At 31.5% G+C, this 23968-nt stretch overlaps 2 protein-coding genes across 2 annotated transcripts in view; both read right to left on the minus strand.

The window, feature by feature from the left end:
- Nucleotides 1-8097: 8097 nt before the first annotated feature.
- Nucleotides 8098-8930, minus strand: LOC114324283 (proteasome maturation protein). Its single transcript, XM_028272084.2, has 3 exons — nt 8763-8930; nt 8473-8631; nt 8098-8415 (listed from the first exon to the last, which is right to left on the minus strand). Exons 1-3 carry the CDS (start codon nt 8763-8765, stop codon nt 8152-8154), a joined length of 426 nt encoding a protein of 141 aa, XP_028127885.1. The 5' UTR covers nt 8766-8930; the 3' UTR covers nt 8098-8151.
- Nucleotides 8931-9624: 694 nt separating this feature from the next.
- Nucleotides 9625-23968, minus strand: part of LOC114336657 (uncharacterized) — a 38823-nt gene continuing 24479 nt past the window's right edge. Inside the window, exons 2-3 of the mRNA XM_050663715.1 lie at nt 13466-14863; nt 9625-9719 (exon numbers count right to left, since the gene is read on the minus strand). Coding sequence (XP_050519672.1) covers nt 9625-9719; nt 13466-14863 — 1493 coding nt within the window. The remainder of the gene's footprint in view (nt 9720-13465; nt 14864-23968) is intronic.

Genomic DNA, 23968 nt, shown 5'->3' on the forward strand with positions numbered 1-23968 from the left:
TTAGAAACGTTGAGGAAGCTTTCCACAACTAAAAGCAGTTTCTTTTTTTCCCAGTAATAATGAGTTAGGTATGAGGTGGTTAAATGAACAATTTTATTTAATAGCAGTTTATCGTTAACCGCTGTTTTAACTATAAATTTCTCACTTAGGTATTCCCTGCGTAATGAAAGTGGAGGTTCATTAAGCTCACATTCCATGACCAATATAGGTGTGCTACGAAGATAACCAGTGCATAACCTAAGTGCCTTATTTTTGATCCTCTCGATTTTTTGGAGTACAGAGTTTGATGCTGAGCCATAAAAAATAGATCCATAGTCTAAGATTGATCTTATCAAATTTCTGTATAGTAATATTGATATGTTTGGATCAGCTCCCCAGTTACTGACACTTACAGTCTTCATGATATTCATTGCATTTTCCATTCTTCGTAATATGTAATTTGTGTGTTCTTTCCAATTTAATTTGGAGTCTAAAAATACGCCAAGAAATTTTATTGAAGTTTTATAAGGAATACTAGTATTATCAAATTGTAGATGGCTTTGAGGAACATATCGTTTTTTAGTAAAGGTAACAATGGTTGATTTACTCTCTGATATTGTTAAGTTATTATCGGTAGCCCATTTTTTTATAATATTCAATGTCGATTTAAGGTAGTTATTACATCTATCTATTGACTTATTTTCTGCATATATCGCAACATCATCAGCGTACTGTAGGATTTTTATGTGTTGAGGAAGTTTAGTTTCTAAGTCAGCAGTATACAGTATATATAATATAGGACTTAGGATGCTACCCTGAGGTAGTCCCAAAGATGTGTATCGGGAGTTAGATTGATCTCCATTTAATCTAACGTGAACTGCTCGATTAATGTATAAGTTAATGATGTTCCATGTTACTATCTCGGGTATTTTCTGTTTACTTTATTGGAAAAATGTAAATGTAAAACCAAGTGACGTCACGATGCGTTTTGGACCACCTGTTTTAATTTGAATTTTTAATCGTCTTTAGGGGCCAAACGAAAGACAAACAAAACTTTTTTATCTTTGATACATGTTTTAAATTATGTTCTGTTGTGATTTATAACATTTTTTTCGAATTTAAAAATTTATGCAAGTTCCCTATTAGGATAACTTTTTAACCGTTACCCGTAGAAAAATTATTTTTTTATATTTAGAAAAAATGCATTTTTATACACATTTAGAAAGAAAAACAATTGTCCTACAACAATAATTAGGCACGAAGTTAGCCCCCCCCCTTTTTTTAATTCGCATGTTCTGTGCAATATTTAGAATTATTTTTTGTCATTTTTTTTTAATTAAGTTAAGAGTGTAAATCTTCTTCTTTCATAAACTATCCAAAGTATTACTGTAACTTCATCATTTTCTGACTTGTGTTGACTAGTGTTACAAAAAAATTAATTTGGGATAAACCAATTCAATAACTTTTAAACTATTTGACCGACTGCTTTGAAATTTAGGGTATGATTTAAGCACCGTGCAATAAGAAGGTTTTAAGTTAATTTTTATTCTAGTTATGCAATATTATACTTAGATGTAAAAATTGTCTGGCTAATTGGTTTTTACCAAAGCCATCAAATTAAATAAAAAAGTTAATTTTTACATAAGTTATGAATATTTATAAAAACTCAAAATTTATGATTTATTTTGCAATTTTCTAAGCAACCAATAAGGAAAGACATATTCAACGAACGCCATATTGAAGGTTTTTTATACGATTTATGAGTTTGTTACTCTCAAATTTGTTTAAAATTCTTAATTTTTTGGAATAGACGAAAAAAACGAAAATTTACCGTTTTTTGATCTTCAATTGTTTTTTTTTTTTTTTTTATAGCCTTTTTTCTATTCGAAATGTCGAATAAAGGCCTCTCCCATTTCTCGCCATTCATCTCTGTTGTGTGTGAGGCGTTTCCACATTGGTCCTGCGACTCTTCTGATGTCATCGCTCCAGCGCATTTGAGGTCTTCCTCTTGGTCTCTTCGCTTCGTACGGTCGCCAGTTTCCAACTTCCTTGCTCCATCTACCATTTTCGAGACGTTCGTTGTGTCCAGCCCATTTCCATTTTAATTTAGCCGCTTGTTCCACGGCATCCCTTACTTTTGTTTTGTTTCGGATTGCTTCGTTTGTTTGCCGATCTATTAGTGAGATACCAAGCATCTGTCGTTCCATGGCTCTTTGAGTTTTTCTAATCTTGTCCATGTTCATTTTTGTGAATGTCCAGGTTTGAGCTCCGTAAGTGAGAACGGGAAGGATACAAGAATCGAACACTTTGGTTCGAAGGTATTGTGGTATCTTTTTGTCTTTTAGTATATATGAGAGTTTTCCGAATGCATCCCATTCTTACTCGTCTGCTTATTTCGGTAGTTTGATTCTCTTTGTTTACCTTGATATTCTGACCTAGATATATATATATATTCTTTTACATGTTCCACTTTTGTTCCTTGGATGGTTATCGTTGGTTGATCATCTTTGTTCGACATTAGCTTAGTTTTGCTCAATTGTTTATAACTATGTATATCATCAAAATCGGCCGCAGGAAACATACCTATATGTTATTATTATAGATGTCCATTCTACTCAAAAAATTTGGTTTCAGCCTAGAGGGGATTGTGTCACCAACAGGATATTTTTTTTCCTTATTTCTCTGAACTATAAAGATCTATTCCGAATTTAAATTGAACATAACCATATCTTTAACGATCTCCTCTCTATATCAGTACTGGTTTCGTATAAAGGGCATCCACTCATACTATATTCTGACTTTCCCATTATAGGATACTCCCGAATTTCTCAGAATTGAATATATTTCTGTCAAATTCCTAAACTATACTAAATATCAATTATGGTCCCAAGTTATTCAGATATCTTTATTTCTAATATTGTGATGTATTTACTAAATTATCATTTATTTTTGAAGTTATACTTATTTACGATCGAGAGGGAAATTTTATAAATGCCGGGCGCATGCGCACACAGACAGTATGTAGTTCGTTGCTAATCTTTCAAGATATGTATGTAACAGCGCAAATAAGTCATTAAAATGATATATTAGTGTTTTTAGTAAATGTATTATTTTTATTATAATTTTTGTCTTTGGATTTGTCTTCCTCGGGAATAAGATATTTTATAATAATAGTAAGTATATTTAAAGTATTTTTGTATACATCACTTAGTCTATTAAATTTGTCAGTATGTATGAGAAATCTTGTAACCTATCAAATCGAAGGGAATATAGCTCAGTGGTAGAGCGTGTGAACCGGAGATCGAGAGGTTCCGAGTTCAAATCCCGGACGATTCATATTCTTTTTTTTTTAATTTTTGGTATCGTTTTAATAATTTTTTTTTAAAAGTGGTAGGTAAGAAAGTTAGTTTAATATTTAAATAAAATACAAATATTACTATATAAAATATTTAAATAAAATAAATAAAATATACTAAGTATAACTTCTTACATGCGTACAAAGTACACACACATTCTTTTTTTTATAAGCATCAGTTAGTAGTTCCTTAGTTATAAAGGAATGACCTACATAGCAATACACCAGTTATTAGGAGCACCTATAGGAGCAGTGCTTAAAATGTTCTTTCACATTTATTCACAAATTGCAAAAAAATTGGTATGGGCGGAGTACAAAGTCTTTTGTATGTTTCCTTTTATTTTCAAAACCACTTTTATAGTTTTTAATTACTGAGGTTTTATTCAACAAAGTAGAAAATTATGATATAATTAGGTTATATGTGAAATACAAGTTATCTTTTTTAATTTAATCAAGTTAATATTGCGAATAATATGGAATATAGAAAAGCTTTTTTAATTTACTTAAATCTTCCATATTTTGTGTTCACCTATGTCTTGTTTAACACATTCGCTGCCACCGATGCCAAAAGGTATTTTGTGCTACTTGAGTCAGGTGCCACTGAACACCTTCTGGCGTTCGTAACATGTGGCATTAAAATAAGGTTCTTTTCGTATTGGCTCTATACCAAAGTGACTGAATATTAAGTAGCAGCAAATTTGTTAAAGAATGAATATTCATATTTAGGTATTTTGCAATTTGTTAGTGTCAAATTTGACATTTTACTTTCTTCTTCTTCTCCCTTCTTGTACGTAGGCTTTAAAGCCTGTTTCTTCTTCAATATTAGCTTCCTAAATTGTTTAAATTATCGCACCATCTTTTTCTTAGTCTACCAATACTTCTTCGTCCATTTGGTGACATATTTCGTGCTATTCATACTACCCTATCCTCTGCCATTCTCTAATGTGTCCATTCCACTCCTGTTTCCGTTTTATCACCCATTCATTTATGTCTTCTACATTGCATGATCTTCTTATGTTTTCGCTTCTCTCCCTATCCAACAGACTTTTTCCTGATATTCGTCGAAGTATTTTCAACTCTGTTGTTTCTAGTAGTAGTCTCATTTTAGATGTGTCAGGTCTTCTCTCCACCGAGTATGTCAATGTAGGTCTAATTGCTCCTTTAATTTTACATTCCAAATACTAAAAACAGCAGTTTATTATTTACTCTACAAACTTACGACCCTAATAAGCCATTGTCTCATTTCAATTTGTTGACTATTTTTTATCATTACTTGCTTGAAATTGTTATAAAATGGTATTAAAAGATTTACAGTCGGAAAAATGAAAGAATACCCATGAACGATCACATCAATCACTTACTTTGTATTTGCTGTCTTTTTCTATAAATAACAAACGTTTGTTATAGAAAAAGATAGCAAATACAAAAAAAGTGATTGATGTGATCGTTCATGGGTATATGCTCTGAGCTTCGCTGGTGTCGCTCCTGGCGGATTACTAAGTCAACTTTCACCGGTAATTTTTAAATTTATTATTGTTATCGCTTAATATTTACAACGCTAAAAAGTAATTAAATTGTAACAGATTTTTTTAAGATTTTGCTAATCATTTTGACGTTCTATTGATGAAATATTAATTTCTTACTTCGGATACTTTCACAATTATCGTGTAGATGTTGCTAAGATTAATAGAATAATTTATAATTACATATTACGGAACATTAAAAAAACGTAAATTCAGTATTTAAAACGTAAGTATATTTAAGGTAAAAATATATACCACAGCTTTGACCAACTAATATTTTTTATAATTAATGTTTTTAATTTTAATTTTAAATTAATCACTTTGACATTTATGTCAAATTTCCGGTAAACGTTTACAGACTTGCCACTACTCGCGCTCGTGAATTTATAAATATCCCCTCTATGTACGAGCTCACAGTGTATAGGGCTTTTCATTCACAGTCATTTGTTTCGAGCTTCTGTCATATGTTGTATAATCCGTGTATATTAATATTATACACAGATTATAGAACATATGACAGAAGCTCGAAACAAATGACAATCGATGAAAAGCCCTATTCTTTCATTTTTCTGACCGTATATAATAGGGTGGGTCGAAAAACAATAATGTTTCATTTTTTAATAGCTATACCGCGGAAAACTTGCCTTTGGGGTATATAAGTAAAATGCAAAGTAAAATAAAGTTATATATTGAACACCCAGCTAGCGCATCATACTTAAAATTTAGTTTTTTTCAGAAATCAAGACATTTTTCAATTATTTTTACAATCTTTAGCCAATAATATTTGAACGTGCTATAGTGAAAACTGTTTAGTTAGTAGTTTAAAAAATGGGAAATACATTTGAAACAGACAATATCTTTTAATTTGCAGTAGCGCAAAATACTCAAAAATTGTTAAAATTCACATATTAGCACCTTAAAACAAGGTGTGATCTAGTATGTTGTGTTGGGTGTTATTAGCATAATCCATCTTTTGTTCTTTTACTTTAAACTCCATTTAATTGGAATAGAATTATGTATTATAGTGTGTTTAAAGTTATAAAGGATATAAATAAAACAACTTATAATTTTATTAACATTTTTAATTGAAACAAAAAATAAACCAAATTATAGCCAAACAATGTCAACAAATTAAATGAAATTTTGACTTTAGAAAGAGTCTTTTACTCACTCTATTTCTGAGTGGGTACGTTGAAGGTGCGCTTGCTGTCAAGCTTTGGCATCGAAGCTCTGGATGCTACGGCAGATATTATGAACCATCTCATTACTTAGCACCGACGACTTTTTTAGATGCTTCAGTCACTAACTTGACGCAGCGTTCCACGGCTTGAGTATGACATGGAAATTTTCCAAAGTTCCAATCCTCGGGTGTTTCACCAGCAGTGATTTTAGCCCAAACTTCATCATCAGAGACTCTCCGTAACAGTGATGGTGGTGTAATTTCAGTGATGTTCCAATCAAATAATTCAGTAGAGTCAGTCGCATGAAAGATGATTTTTGGAGGTCGAAAAACCCTAATTGTTTCTGTTTCTGTAGCTAACATCCTTGCTTTGATTATTCTTCGGAATCCTAATTCTCCTATGTGCTTCCTTTCATCCACTATCATCCTCAGTAGCAAATTTTCTGGGTGGGAAAAATGTATTTCTTTCGATTACATGATCAACTACTTTAATCAAATTCTCTGGTAGAAATTTGGTTCATTTGATAGCCTCTTAAACGTGTTCATGTCCATCTGTTATGTATTTGCTGTACTTTATTTTGAACCATACAGGCATGTATGATTTAAGAATGAAGGATACTAACAATTTATGTTCAACTGAAGACGTTTCCACACTTACATGCAGTCTCAAAGCTCTGTTAGCTGTAGTCGACCATCCAGAGTGGGAAATTGGACCCGGTTCTCGAACAGATAAGTCCACAGGGCAGTTGCCTGACTTTATCGCACAACTTATGTCTAGAAGATACTATTCATCTTTACTCAAAAGATTGCGATTAACTAGTCCTCCTAGTGGTTAGGAACGAGATGGTTTCATAAGATCTGCCGTAGCATCCAGAGCTTCAATGCCAAAGTTTGACAGCAAGCGCAGCTTCAACGTACCCACTCAGTAATAATGAGTAAAAGACTCTTCCTAAAGTCAAAATTTCATTTAATTTGTTGACATTGTTTGGCTACAATTTTTTTCTTTTTTGTTTCAATTAAACATGTTATTAAAATTATAAGTTGTTTTATTTATATCCTTTATAATTTTAAACACACTTTAATAATTCAATTCTAATTAAATGGGGTGTAAAGTAAAAGAACAAAAAATGGATTGTGCTATTAACACCCAACACAACATACTAGACCACACGTTCTTTTAAGGTGCTAATATGTGAATTTTAACAATTTTTGAGTATTTTGCGCTACCGCAAATTAAAAGTTTTGGTCTGTTTCAAATTTATTTCCTATTTTTTAAACTATTAACTAAACAGTTTTCACTATAGCACGTTTAAATATTATTGGCTAAAGATTGTAAAAATAATTGAAAAATGTCTTGATTTCTAAAAAAACTAAATTTTAAGTATGATGCGCTAGCTAGGGGTTCAATATATAACTTTATTTTACTTTGCATTTTACTTATATATCCCAAAGGCAAGTTTTCCGCGGTATAGCGATTAAAATATGAAACATTATTGTTTTTCGACCCACCCTAGTATATAAGCTTCTTCTGTCATTTTATCTACAATAAATTTGGGTTGGATTAGATTGAGGTAGTAGGTATTGTAGATATTGAATTATTTTTATTGGGAAAAAGCCATAATTTTACTTGAAAATAAGTTTATTTTGATGTTTCGATTTCCACTTTGGCCGCACTAACACAGGGTTAAAATACTTAATAAGTGGAAATTTAAAATAAACTTATTTTAAAGTAAAATTGTGGATTCTTAATAAAAATAGACAACTACATCAAGTTACCACAAGAAAATAGCTTCAAAACAATATTAGGATCGTTAAGTTATATTTTTATTGAAGTAACAATAATTGTTCAAATATAAATACCTTTACAAGCAATCTTGCATAAAGTAAATATTTGTCTAAAATAGTTTGGTATCTACAATATCCTAGTTTTATCTTTTCATCAGCTATAACTTTTTTAATAAATATTGTTCATTTTCAACTTCTAGCAGCAACAGCATTCATATTATTATTCTAACTACAGCTACACAAACCCTAGATCTTCAGAACAAAAATCACCCATATCTATATTAAATCGTTTATTGGATACAAAAAAAGTAATAAGTTTACTTAAACACCTATAAAATACCTAAATACTTTTCTACGACAGCATGAGGTTGTCCTGAGAATTCCAAAAACTCTGAGGTACCATAAACATCTTCGGGTCCTACATCTAAGTCTCTACCAGTGAGAACATCGTGCATAATATTAGAAGAAGGCAAGAAAGGCAACCTTCCGATTTTCTTAGATGATTTCAGTTCCATGGCTAAGCGTAATGGTGCATGTAAGCCTTGGGTGTTTGCTAATATGGTCATATTCATCTGTTGTCTGTTTGCATGATACTAAAAAGTAATTAAGTAAATTATACTGAATGAATACAAGTATTTCTGTGTTCTTACCTTTGATTCCGAACCCAGCAACTGGTGAGGTACTTCTGTGCTACATTTTGCTGACTGTAGACCATATTTCATTAATTCCTGGGCTCCAAATGTGTCTCCGTGTATATCAAAGTTTTCTGGAGCCGAGGCTCTTGGTTTCACTGAAGGCAATGCAAAACTCTGAAATAAAAAGCAGTCATGTAATATCGATAATTTCTACAAACGTAAAATTATTTATGTAAATAATATGTAATTGTGTAGTTTATACTAATATTGTTATTATATATGTTAAAAAGCTGTAAATATCTCACCATTTTCAGAATTATTGAAGATTTATAATTTTTCAAGTCACGGTATTGTATTTTTGTTTGTAATGACAATTGACAATTAACATTGACAAGGGACTAAAGCCGGACTCAACGACTCAGGTACTTGGCGAATAATCGTTACTTGCGTTACTTACTTGTCTTTTCTTTTGGGAGAGTTAGAACAATTCTTTGAAAATTAATAGTAGTATTAACATTATTATTATTAGTATTAGACAAATAGTACAATAATTGTACTATTAACCCACTCACACAGCATTGCCAGTATAGGCAAGTGACGATTATTCGCCAAGTACACGACTCGTTTGAGTCCGGCTTAAGGGACATATCAATCAACTTGGACTTGAAGTTAGAAACAAGTCAAAAGATCTCTCGCATCGTCATAGGCGGAGATTTCTAAATAAGAAATGAATGACTTGCGCCAAATATAGACAACCAGTTCTTAGTTCCAGTGGTGTCTGAATTTTAGTATTTCCGTTTATAATGTAAAATAAGGACTACTTTATTCAAAGTTTTAATCAAAACTAGGGTACAACCGCTTTAAATAAATAATACTAACTATGTATCTAACTGCTGAACAGTTTAAAAATTATTTTTTATTAATAAGGCTTTAAAGGAGGAAATAAAAGCTTTAATAACTGTTATGGACAAACTTCTGATAGAATGGACTGTAATATATTATATTAAAAACTTCTTGTATTCAGCTAAAAAATTAATTACAAATTGTTAAAAAATGTGATTTTATATTATGACAATCAATCTAATAATTTTAATGACAATCTGACAAATATATGTTGTGTATTTTTGATGCTTGTTTTTTCCCGTCATTGAGCAAGGGCGGAACTGTCTATCCAATAATAAATAATACTTTTCGTCCATACTCCCCGCCTTGAACAGCTCCAAGACCGTTCAAACACAAATCACCTAAGTTAATGAGGAACACTAGAAACAAGTCTCAGCTAATGGTAATGGACAAATTTTAGTTATTCCTCGTTTATAAAGTCCATGAGCGGTTTTAACAGTTACCACTCTAATTTCACCATCATCACCAGGGTGAACAGACACTATTCTTCCTAACTGCCACTGACAAGTGGGCAAATTGTCAGATTTTAAGAGCACTAAAGATCCGACTTGAATGGTGGAAGTACTACTTCTCCATTTATGACGTTGTTGGAGATCATTCAGGTAAATCTTTGACCATTGCTTCCAAAAGTCTTGCAACAATTTCTGAATCAGTTGGAATCTGGACAATTGGTTTATTTTTATCTCTCCTTGAAACGTATGATCAGGGACAGCGGTCATCGGTCTTCCGATTAAAAAATGTGAGGGATTTAAAGGAGTGTAATCGTTAGGATCAGATGATAGAGCATATAAAGGACGTGAATTCAAAGTGCCTTCAATCTGAATTAAAAATGTACAGAATTCTTCATAAGTTAGAAGGGTTTGACCAATAATACGAGATAAATGATATTTTACCCCTTTTATATTACTTTCCCATAATCCCCCGAAATTTGGAGTACTAGGAGGAATGAAATGCCATATAATATTCTGAGCTGCGCAAGAGGTGACAATTTCATCCTCTGATTTTCTAATGAAATCATACAAAATTTTTAGTTCATTTTTGGCACCTACAAAACTTGTACCGTTATCTGAATACAGATGCCCGGGTTTACCGCGTCTAAAAACAAATCTTCTAAGGCCTGCCATGAAAGCTTCAGATGTCAAAGAACTAATTAATTCTAAATGTACTGCTTTCGTGGCGAAGCAAATAAATAAACATATGTACGCTTTATACGTTTTACATCCGCGACCTTTTCTATCCTTTAATGTAACTGGCCCTGCGTAATCTAATCCAGTTATGAAAAAAGGTTGTGATATATTAACACGATGTTCTGGCAAATCAGCCATAATCGTAGAACCAGGTTTGGGTTTAAACCGATAGCATCTAATGCAATTCCTTACAACTGTTTTAGCTAGGGACATTCCCGCAATTATCCAAAATTTTTGACGAACTGTCGCTAACAAGAGTTGTGGACCTGCATGTTGAAGTTGCACATGCTCATGTCTCAATATTAGTTTGCTTAAAACATGAATCTTATCTAATAGTAAGGGATGTTTCCCATCATAATTCCTAGAAGATTTTCTAAGACGTCCTCCTACTCTCAATAATCCAGTTTCATCTAGAAAAGGCGTTAAAGGTAATAATCTACTCTTTGACGAAAGGTCTTTACCGTTATTTAATAATGAAATTTCTTCAACAAAACTTTCTGTCTGAGCTAATCTAACAAGAAAAACCTCTGAATCAGTAAATTCGATTGCTGAAATCGGGCCATACCTTCTACTATTAGACTTTGACTTTGAATTATTAACAAATCTTCTACAATAAGCCATAATTCTAATTAATTTGTTCAGATTTGAGTATTTATAAAAAAGTGAATTAAAATCATTTTTTATAGAAACTAATGCCTTAGATTTCTTTCTCATTTCAGGAAGGTTTGATATATCAAGTAAATCATAGAACTTAGTTTTATCAAAATCTGTTGATAAAAATTGAGGGCCATTAAACCAGAGCTTACAGTGAGCTAATTGGTCTGGCAAAATTCCTCTACTACCAATATCTGCAGGATTCTCAGACGAGCTAACATAATTCCAATTTTCAATTGTAGTACATCTTTGAATTTCTGCAACACGGTTTCCAACAAAAACTTGAAGGTTTGCTGGGTCATTATTGAGCCAATGCAAAACAATTTGTGAATCACACCAATAATATGGAGTGTACTGAAAAGTAACAGAATCTGAAACAGATTTCATAAGTTGGACCAATAATAAGCTACCACACAATTCTAATCGAGGAATAGTCAATATTTTGACTGGGGCGACCTTAGTCTTAGCACATAACAAATGAACATTTATAGAACCTTGTGAATCAATGCATCGAGTATAAATTGTTGCACAATATGCGTATTGTGAAGCATCACTAAATCCATGTAATTCTATTATTTTAGGTTTATTACTCAGAACGCACCGTGGAATTCTTAAATCATTTAAGTGACATAACTTAGACTGGAACTTTTTCCATTTATCACACAAATCAGAGGGGACTTCGGAATCCCAATCAAGTTTTAACGACCAAAGAGATTGAATCATAATTTTTACTAGGATTATACAACAACTGGCTAAACCTAAAGGATCATAAATTTTTGCGATTGCAGAAAGCATTGTGCGCTTCGTTATTTTTGATAAAAGATCAGGGTTTTCAACATGAAAACTGAAAATATCTAACTTACTAGACCATTGAATACCAAGAGTTTTAATACACTCGTGATCTCCTAAATTAAGTACTTTTAAAGGATCGGAATAATCTTTAAAGTGATCTAATACCAATTGGCTGTTTGAAGACCATTTCCTTAAATTAAAACAAGCTGACTTCAATATTTTGACCACTTCATCACATCTTTTAATAGCTTCAGCCTCACTTGAAAATCCAGTAATGAGATCGTCAACATAAAAATCTCTCAGAATAATTTCACTTGCTTCAGGAAACTTGATTTTATTATCAAATGACAATTGCTGGATACACCTAATGGCTAGATATGGCGCACTGGCAGTGCCATATGTTACGGTTTTTAAATTATAAATTGAAATTGACTGAGAAGGACTATTCCTCCAGACAATTTTTTGCATTCTTCTGTCATCGGGATGAACAAGTATCATCCTATACATTTTGCTGATGTCGGAAACAACAACAACTGCATGTTGTCTAAATCTAATCAAAATACTCAAAATATTATTTTGAATTGCTGGTCCTGAATATTGGATATCATTCAATGACTTCCCATTAGTCGATGGGGCAGAACCATTAAAAACAACACGGAGTTTGGTTGTCAGGCTTTCATTTTTGATAACACCATGATGTGGTAAAAAATAATTAGGTTCTGTGGTGCCTTCCGCATCTAAATTATAATCAATTGACATGTGATCTAAATCTAAATATTCTTTCATGAAATTTAAATAACCATTTTTAAGTTCGGGACATTTCTTAAATCTATCCTCTAAATACAATAATCTTTTAACAGCTAATTGTTTAGAATCGCCTAGGACAGAAGGATGTTCCTTCCAGGGAATTTTAACAATAAATTGACCAGTTTCTGATCGAGAAAATGAATTTTTAAAATGATTTTCAACATAAACATCATCCTTTGAATAAGAAATATGAGACTTTGGCTCTTCAACAGACCAAAATTTCTCTAATTGTAAATCATCACTACTAAATCTTTGTGAAAAATGACATCTAATATGATTTTTTGTTGGATATGGAACTTTACCAACCACAATATAACCAAAAACCGTATTTTGGAGGGAGGGTAAATTCTTTCCAAGATCTATGCGACCAACTAACATTATATCCCAAAACAAACTAGCATCAAGTAACATATCTACCTTACTGCTTACATTAAATGAATCATCTGCCAAAGTTATATTAGGGGGTATTGAGAAATTTGAGACATTAAAAGTATAAGTTGGCAAATTCTCAGTAATCTGTTGCACCACTATGCAATGTAAATTTGACTTAAAATTGTTTAATATAGAACCAATTTTTAATTGACATTTTTTATTTAAAGATGAAACGGAATTATTAATTCCTGAAACACAAATATTTGCTCTATTTGTGTCTAAATCGAGTTTACTTAGAAAATCCTCTGTAATAAAACATGATTGGCTCCCTGAATCTAGGATTACTCGTGCGATATGAGTATTTCCGTATCTATCATATACTCTAACTTTAGCAGTACTCAACAGTACATAATCATTATTTGAACAATTATTTTTTAAAACAATCTCATTTCTATTAACATTATTTTCTGAAGTATTAGTTGACAACTTAACTTTATTTGGTTCATTCTCGGAATCATTGTTCGGGTTGAAATTATTTGAACTGTTGTCTTTAACATGAATATCAGATGGTTTATTTTCATGTAAAAGAGAACTGTGTTTGGCTTTACATATCTTACAACCGAACGATTTACATTGTTTGTAGGAATGTCCGGTACATAAACAATTTCGGCATAAATTTAATTGTTTTATTTTATCCCATCTTTGGGTTACTGAAAGTTTAAGAAATTCTTCACATAGGTAAATCAAATGATTTTGTTTACAAAAATTACAACTTCTGCTTTTACTAGTTAGCAGAGATCTAGAGCGTTTATCTTGGTAATTAGATTTATAATCCGGTTTTGTCACATTGCTTAACTCTATAGTTTCCAAAAAATCAGCACGATTCTTCAAGAATTCAAGAAATTCGTTTAAACTTGGCAAAGAATTATCTATTTTTCTTTTTTCCCATTCCCTAGAACTAAATTTATCCAATTTACCACTTACCAAATACACCATAATAGCATCCCAATGTTCAGTCGGTAGTTGAAGTGATTTTAAAGCGAATAAATGCTTTTTAACTGAATCTATCATGCTTCTAAGACCTAATGCAGATTCTTTATTTAAATTTTCAATCTCAAAAAGAGCTTTTAAATGATTGTTTACTAACATCCGAGAGTTGTCAAATCTGTTGCATAGAGTCTGCCATGCAGAATTGTAATTTTGTGCAGAAAAATCTAAACTTTGTATAATTTTCAATGCATCACCTTTTAAACTCGCACGTAAATAATGATATTTTTGAATATCTGCCAATACTTTATTATTATGAATTAACCCTTCAAAAGTATCTTTAAACTCAATCCACTTCAAATAGTCCCCATGAAAGACAGGTAACTGAATAGGAGGTAATTTGACACCTTCTAATCCACTATATTCATGGCTTATGTCTAACCTTTTCGACTGTGAACTGGATAAATCGGAACATTTTCTTTTTAACATCGTTCTTGCTCTAGACAAAGTTTTTGAAAATATAGTATCTAATCGTTGTCTTTTCGCATACTCTTGTTGAATATCTTGATCCTGACAATTTAATTCAATTGACATTTGGATTTCATCAAATTCAGTAAACAAACTTTCAGTTCTTTCTGTATTCAATTCTATCTGCGAAAAATGGTCTTCGCTTAAATCATTAATCGCGATATTTGTCATCGACTCTATAAATTTAATAAAATTGTTTAATCTTTGTTCAATTATATCTCTTTTGCGATATAATTGACGAAAATCAGAAGCTTTCATAGGCATTTTTAGCTTTATATTAATCAAAATACGTAGCAAATAATATTATTTAATTGTACGAACTCAAAAATCAACGTTAAGCAATCAAGTAATAAAAGTCAAATCTAAATCTGTCTTTTATCTAATAATCAAACTTAGCCGAATATTGGCTATGGTCCTATAATCATTTATATTTAAATAAATCCAATAATAATAGCAATATCTACTAATAATAATCAGAAATCGTATAGCATTCCACAAACTAATACTCCAAATCAACTCAAATACATATTTGCATACACACAAAGGTGTACAAATCAATCTAATAAGTAATTATTTTTTAGCTAAATAAAATTATAGGTTATAAATCAACTATTCAATGCGCAAAATCAAAATTTTTAATTGAACCCCAAAATCCTCAAAAATCTAATAATTTATTGGCACTTTGTTGAAAGGAAATAAATATGAAGGATAAACAAAGAACAATCAAGATAATAAATGGAAAAACCTCACATTTAATTCAATCGGCAGAGCGGATCCAATCTGGCTGAATCATAAATTCTTCAAAAACCAATAATCTTCATACCCATCTGGATCTATTAGACCATTGTCTCAATCATCGGGTTCGATCGGACACAATTTTATGCTTCTCGGGCTCGAAGGTACCAAATGTTATGGACAAACTTCTGATAGAATGGACTGTAATATATTATATTAAAAACTTCTTGTATTCAGCTAAAAAATTAATTACAAATTGTTAAAAAATGTGATTTTATATTATGACAATCAATCTAATAATTTTAATGACAATCTGACAAATATATGTTGTGTATTTTTGATGCTTGTTTTTTCCCGTCATTGAGCAAGGGCGGAACTGTCTATCCAATAATAAATAATACTTTTCGTCCAATAACTTTAAAAAATGATGAGTCCATAATTATCCTACCAGTGAATAGGGGAGATACAACTGTGATAGAGGATAAAATACAATGAGGACACAATTACAGACTTTATAAAAAATGGACCTTAGACCAAATTCCCAAAGGATCCAAATAAGAAACTTAATAATAAAAGAAAATAAGGTACACCTGGTTCCAAAAAAAACTGATACGACTCTTGACGCGTATTTTGTAGAAAATTGAGCAGTGTATTTTGAAGGATAAATACTTAATATTTACATACTGTCAATGTCACTGCCAAATCTTAAAATTTGTCAGATAGCTTATTCTGTTCCACGGTTATTAGACTTTATTATTAATCTTTATTATTAATACTTTCTCCGCAACTGAGGGTATCTTATCAACTGTATTGTTTTTAAACAATAGATGATAAAATAAAAATATTGACAGTTCAAAAATGTGAACATTATTGCATTGTGTGTGGCCTAAGTTTGGGCTGAAAACTGAAATGTATTACATTTTTACAAAATTTTGGAATATGTTTAATTACGTAGACCAATTTTAACAGTTGTTTTCAATACAGATTTGAATCATCTACAAATAGTTTCTAATGTCTTTTGATGTCAAATAATTAGGGAAGCTGGAATTCAACAGTTTAGAATTTTACATTGAGTTAATGCAAAATTGTGACGCATGTCAAAATTCTCAATGTATTTTAATTGTATTCATTTTTTTTTCGAATCCTGAGAAAGCTAATAAATATTTTTGAAAAATTTAAACTCAGAATGAAAGACCGAGGGCTGAAAGTCCCTGAAAACTTCTATAATATTTATTTTAATAAGTTACAGGGCTGAAAATAAAAAAAAGTGTGATATTTAATTTCAAATATTTCATTCAATAGAAACTGCTTGTTTATTCTAAGGGGCTTTCCGCCCTCGGTAATAATGTAATCTTTCATCCTGCGTTTAAATTTTTCTAAAATACTTATTAGTTTTTTCATGAATAAGTTGTTTGTTGTTTGTTTATTTTATTATTTGTCTGTCATAATAAATATAATGTCAGATCAATCAAATACACTGCTCAACATGATGAAATCTTACTAAGAGTCGTATCAGTTTTTTTAGGAACCGGCTGTACCTATATTCGCTCCGAGCGTTAACAAAGTGTCAAAGCATAATCGACCGACCTGCTCATGGTGGCGGTTTTTTGAAATTTTATAAGGACGCTTTGTGTATGTTTAAATGAGATATTTAAAAAAAATGCCGTGTCACGCTAGTGATACTATGTATTAATATAAACAGAAAATAAAAACGCACTTAATCTGATATAAATTCTTCACTTTCCAATATTGATTATCAGTTAGATTTTGTATACATAACCTCACTATCGCAGTTTATGTCAATAAATCTTTATTAACGAAAAAGAAAATATTTTTGTTGCACTATAAATTACAGTATAAATTAATAACTAATGAATTCTAACAATTGTATTCGGTTATTATCACTACAAAATAACATATTCAAGTTTAACAAAATAATCCCATAAGACTCAATGTTAAAACGTCCTTACAAAATCTGACAGCGTGTCACGTGACTGTAAGTAGAGGGGAGACGCACGGAGCCAATAGAACTTTATGCAAGTTTAAAAATGATTTAACAAAAAAAAAAATAATAATAAAATGGGCCATTAGATAAGACTTTAAAAATAATCAAAACAAAATTAGAGAATGATGATACATTGACAACAAGGATAAGACTAAAATGTATCAGCTAAACCGGAGTTACCTATTGATATTTATTGTAACGATAATATGTACCTATTTTCAATTAATTAATGAATTATATAAACAAAATTTTGGTCTAGCAATGGGCTCTGTTTTATCTCCATTATTGCCTAATATATTTATGGAAGATTTCGAAGCAAATGTTATTTCTAAACAAAATTTAAAACCCACAGTATGGTGGAGATATGTAGATGATATCTCAAAATATATATCCTCAATACCACTTCATGAATTAGACTTATATGCCATGGAAAAGGAATATAATAACACACTACCTTTCCTCGATGTGTAATCTCAAAGAAGGAAACTGACTATGAGATTCAGTGGCGGATCCAGCATCGTCAAGAGGAGTAGGGGGGGTGGGGGCGATTGGCGAGTTTGGAAACGGTCTATTATCTCAATGACTTAATTATTTTCAGAGTTAATGCTCTGACAGGTCGATTTTTATTTTTAAATTTTGATTTTTTGATGTATATCCCATAATAGTGACGTCATCTATTTGGGCGTGATGACGTCATCGATGATTTTTTTAATGGGAGTAGGGGTCGTGTGGTAGCTCATTTGAAAGGTGATTTAATTCTCTATTCAGTAATATAAACAGTAACATTATTACGGTTGAAAATTTAGTAGTAAGGTTTGTTGAGTTTTGGTTGTTTATAACCGATTATTTTGACCTTGTAGGATGTATAATTTGTATGTCTGGATGTATATGCTTTTTGTGAGAGTCAGTGAGAGAAGATTTTTGTTGTAGAGTTTTTTGTTTTTGAACTCCTTGTTAGCAAATCAACAACGTTCATTCTTTTTCAATAGACAAATTTTGAGAAAGCCCTTGGAGCCTGGTCGGCGATTTGAATTCTCAGTTTTTAATTGAAAATGGTAGTTTTTCGATCCTTTGATGGGATGTGCTGAGAATTCTTCTGTTGAGATTTCCGTTTGTGTGCTGGAAATTTGGGGCACAATAAGAATTTTTGGGAAAACTCTCAAATATTAATTTAATGTATTAATGGCCAGGCTGAGAGTTGTTTAATGGACCCTTTTTGCATGTTAAAGGGTGTTCCGGTAGTACAGTAAATGTATGTGTTTTTCAATCCTGGGGCTTTGAAGAAGTGGCAATAGAAGTACATTTATTTAGTAGATTAGAAATAATACATTTGGCAGATTTATTTAGAAGTTCTATATTTGACGTTTAACCATTTGACATTGTGACAAAATTTAAGGAAGATTGCAATGTGTTTATCCAGGCAAATGGTTTGTTATTGAAGAAAAAAGAACGGTAACAGATTTAATTTTATTTTATGGGAGAAAACAAGAAGATACAAGGTAGAATTTATATTGGGTTAAATGGGTCTAAAAAGGGGACTAAAATAACAAGTTTTTTTTTATTTATGTGAAGGAAACAGCTGGTTCTGGTTATTTTTTAAATTAATTACTTACTTTTGTTCTTATAAACTATTGAAATCAAAATTATTATTTGTATGAAAAAAAAAGGATTTAAATTTATGTTGACATTACATTCTCTATAGTTATCTAGTGTTTTATTTGAACTGTCATATCTCATGCTCACTCTAAATCTAACCAACTAATTAAAAATAATAATTCCGACTGAGAAATAGCTGTGGTAACATCATTACTTATACAGGGTGGCCAAAAATCATTAATTAAATTAATTAACGCAAAAAGAAGAATGTATATAATTTATTTAACTCAAAATACATTTTACTGGTGCCAGGATATACAAAAAATGTTTATCTCATAAATAAACATTGCTTTTCACTTAAATAGAAGTCAAACAGCCACACACCTGCCTCTTAGCAGTTTGAACATTTAATTTAAGCGTAAAGCAATGTTTATTTTTGAAATAAACATTTTTTTCTCTTTTCTGATAGCAGTAAAATGTATTTTAAGTTTAATAAATTACATATATTCTTCTTTTTGCTGTAATTAATTTAATTAAAAAAATATTTTTTTGGCCACCCTGTATAAATAATGATGTTAATGTTTATACTACTGAATAGATAATTAAATAACCTTTGAAATGAGCTACCACACGACCCCTATTCCTATTTAAAAAAATCATCGATGACGTCATCACGCCCAAATCGATGACTTCACTATTAGGAGATATACGTCAGAAAATCATACATTAAAAATAAAAATCGACCTATCAGAGCTTTAACTTTGAAAATAATTAAGTCATGAGATAATCGACCGTTTACACACTTTATGAATGCACTGTATAAGTAACTTGGTTGGAGAGGGAGGCCCGATCGCCTTCATCGCCCTCCTCTGGATCCGCCACTGATTCAGAGATTCAATTAGGTACAGGGCCGTCTTAACCCCGGGGTGCAAGGGGTGCGAGGCACCCGGGCGCCAAGTCCAAGGGGCGCAAGCCGAACACTTGCTAGGCTCCTTAAAGAAAGTACAAATAACAAAAACATATAAGTGCACTTTCGTTTTTTTCTACAAAGGTTAATAATGCTTACTACACCTACGATATGCAAATGAAATAAGAAACCCATTTAGATTATTACGAAAATAATTTGAAAAAGACTATTTTGACCAATATTGAATGTCGAGTGACAATGAATCACATCTTTTAAAATTATCGATGTATCCGATTCTGCTGACAAAAGTATAATTGCCGTTTGGGGAGCTATGTATGGTATGTATTATAATATAAATGCGACGCTGCGACGCATATTGGGACCGTGCAAGTTCGGCAAAGCGACCTCTATTTCTACGCTATGTACTTTTATTCGCACTTTTAATTATATTGGCCAATTATATTAGTCCTGGTTGCTGGATAATTGTCAAGGCCATAGTCCAAAAAAATATTAAGAAGAAAAAATAAGATGCAGGTTATGTTATGCAAACGTAAACAATTGTATGGAGTAAATAAAATTAGTTATTAAAATCCAGCACTGCAAGCAAAATACAATTAATTAAATTTACCTTCATATAATAATTGCATATCATATCAATATTGTGGAGCAATATATAATTTTACTGCTTCAATGACGGAAGGTATGAAATATACGTCAATTTGACAATTTCAATTGACAATATGAATTATTTAAGATAGTTGCAATATTTCTCCGCGACTCGCGCACGGTCGTTTCTCGTTTCCCTTCCAAGTACTTGCACATCGCGAATAGTCGGTATTTTTTAAAGGTAGATAATCTTTTATGATAGGAAAATATAAATGCTGATTTTCAAAAACCTAACTTTCTTCATTACTTTTGCGACATGAAAGACGTTCATTACGTTTTTAGAAAGACACGAGGAAAGTTGTAGTCACTTAATTTCTATTAAAAAATATAATTATGTAGATCTAAAAAAAGACTTACTAGAAAGTCATACCGCAGACTCTATCAATTAAGCAGCTGTTGAACGCGAAAGAAGAAGGTGAAAGGCGGTTTTTAGCACGACAAAATTTACCATTAGGAGGAACCAGTCAAAGGTTGTATGAATCGGATAAGGGTAACTTTTTAAAATTAATAGAATTTTGATAATACGCTATCAGAACCCATTTCAGGAATTCAAAGTGTTCAGCATCGTATACCTACCTCATTATCTTGGACATAATATTCAAAATGAATTGATAAGTGTAATTGGTGAAAAAATTAAATGCACAATAATTATTGTTGATTTTTTAAGACAATCCAAATATTATTCTATAATTTTAGATTGCACACCTGATATTTCACATAAGGAATAACTTACTATTGTTGTTAGGTTCGTTTATTTCAATTCGTCAACAAAGCTTGCCGAAGTTAGAGAGCATTTTCTAGGGTCTTGACCGGTTACTAATACTACCGGACAAGGATTAGCAAATTATTTGTTAGAATTTTTGAAATTAATGAATATTGATTTAGATGATTTACGAGGTAAAGGGTATGATAATGGGGCAACTATGAGAGCAAAAAAAATTTTGGCTTTAAAAAAAAGAATTTTTAGACATAAATCCTCGTGCGTTTTATGTTCCTTGTGCGGCTCACAGCCTTAATTTAGTGCTAAATGATGCCGCTAAATGCTCAATGGAAATAACAAATTTTAATTGTTAAAGAAATTTATGTTTTTATTCGCTTCAAAATTACGGTGGAATGCCATAATTACTGAGCAGATATTGTACCCACCTTTACATTAAAACCGCTTTCAAATACGCGATGGGAGAGTAATAATAATAATAATATCGTATGGCATTTTTGCCGGGGAGATCCTTTCAGGTTGTTCCGGACCATTTATATCTTTCCCTGTTTCAAGTAACTAGTGTCGATATACACTAGCCCAGGGGGACCGACGGCTTAACGTAATCTCCGAGGCACGGTGAACGGCTCGTATCATTTTTAGAAATGAAAATGGATTGTTGTTGCTGGGGCTCGAAACCGTGCTTATGAAGCCAGGTATCATACCGCTGAGCTACGGCCGTCCACGATGGGAGAGTAGAATTGACTCATTAAAAATACTTCGTTTTGATATGGGGAGCATTTACAATGCATTATACTCAATCTTTGAGAAGTACAACAATGACACAAGAAACATCGCAAGCTCATTGATGACAAAATTAAAGAACTTTGATGACAAAATTAAAGTTTATCTGCTCTATCGTGACATGGTACAATATTTTAGTAAAAGTTAATGTTGTCAGCAAAACTTTGCATACGAGCGATATTATTATTTCGGAAGCTGTTAAGATGCTTGATCAAGTTAGTAAAGAGTAAAGATTGAACCAACAACCGCACTGACACTGCGTTTGAGAAGATATTAATTGACTCGATATCAATTGCTAAAGAACTACATCCCGAAAAAGACATTTCAACTACGAGGCTGCAGACGAACCTCTTTTAGACCCAAAACAAAATTTCAAAGTTAATTTCTATTATTATTTATTGGACATTGCCATGGCAAAATTAAGTGAGGGAACATAATTTTATAATTTTTCGTTCTTGGAAAGTACATCGAGTTGAAGAAACTCCGAAGAAAACTTAAAAAAGAAACAAAATGTTTAAATTTAAAAAAAAAACTAGCGCATGGAATTAGATCTGATATAGATGATGAAGATCTATTCCATGAGTTAGAATTGTTACCAATATTCTTTTATAAATACAGACACAACTCCACTCAATATTTTAAGTTATATTAGGTTACCTATATTCTAATAATTAACTCTACGTTTTCCCAAATCTTTCTACATGTCTAAAGTCTAAGGATATATTTAACACTTCCAACTTCCACTTAGAAAAAGTTCTTTTTCTAAACTTAAATTATTGATCAAAAATTATCTGAGCTCAAAAATGGACCAAGACAGATTAACAAACCTGGCTTTAATAAGTATAGGAAAGCAAGTAAAAATAGATATCACCGAAGCAATAAAAACTTTTGGCAACTTAAAAGCTAGAAAAGTTGACTTTGATATACTATGTACTTTAAAAAGTATGGTATAGTGATAGTGTTATAAGATTGATCTTTTTTGAATACTGAAGCCACGTTTTTTAATATATAAAAATAAAGAAAACAAACATAAATAGTTTTAATTCTACATAATCTTCTGACAAAAGGGGCGCAAAGATGAGTCTTGCACCCCGGCGCCGTGTATGGTTAAGACGGCCCTGAGTAGGTATATAGAAAACATGTACTAATCTTATGTTAAATGAAAACAATTGCATCGAAAAACTCCTCGGTAGAATGAAGTAGAATCTGGTTACCTATTAGCCCGATCAAAGAATAATCTTACCCCAAAAGAAATAAAGGAAGGATGAAAATTTGGGAATAGGTAGTTGAAATTAAACGTTTTTTTAAACACAAAAAGTTTTAATGAGTTTTTCTCGAAAAAGTGCCCCGTTTTTTTGGTTATTTCACGAATTTGACGAATAAGAACCTACTTTTCATTAGCTACAACTCTGCTTCTACTGGGTCTACAGACTTCATACATACACCATTTTTTTTACTTTTTTATAAGCTATATTTTTGCTATGCATATTTTTTTCGATAAAATACTTATTTTTGAGTTATTTGCGAAAACCATCTAAAAACATGTTTTTTTTTGGGTTTATAAATATGACTGCGGACACTAAATCCATTCGCCAGTTTTTTTTTGTTAAAAATGAACATACTCACTCGCAAATAACTCGAAAAGTATGGACTTAGTGAAAAACTCTATAGAGCAGAAGTTGTTTAGAATAAGTCATTTTATCCAATTCCGGACTTGAAAGTTGGACAAATACCAAACGAATGAAGAAGCAGTGTATTAGTACCTGTCTACAAAAACAAGGGAGACATACAACAATGTACAAACTACAGGGCTATAAAACTACTTAGCCACAACATGAAAATATGGGAGAGAGTAATTGATAGACGGATAC

The sequence above is a fragment of the Diabrotica virgifera genome, chromosome 1 (genome assembly GCF_917563875.1).
Source record: "Diabrotica virgifera virgifera chromosome 1, PGI_DIABVI_V3a".
NCBI lineage: Eukaryota > Metazoa > Arthropoda > Insecta > Coleoptera > Chrysomelidae > Diabrotica > Diabrotica virgifera.

Coding starts and splice junctions, on each gene's coding strand:
- LOC114324283 (XM_028272084.2), bottom strand. Junction 8,416..8,472: donor TGCTGGGTTCGGAATCAAAG/GTAAGAACACAG, acceptor ATTACTTTTTAG/TATCATGCAAACAGACAACA.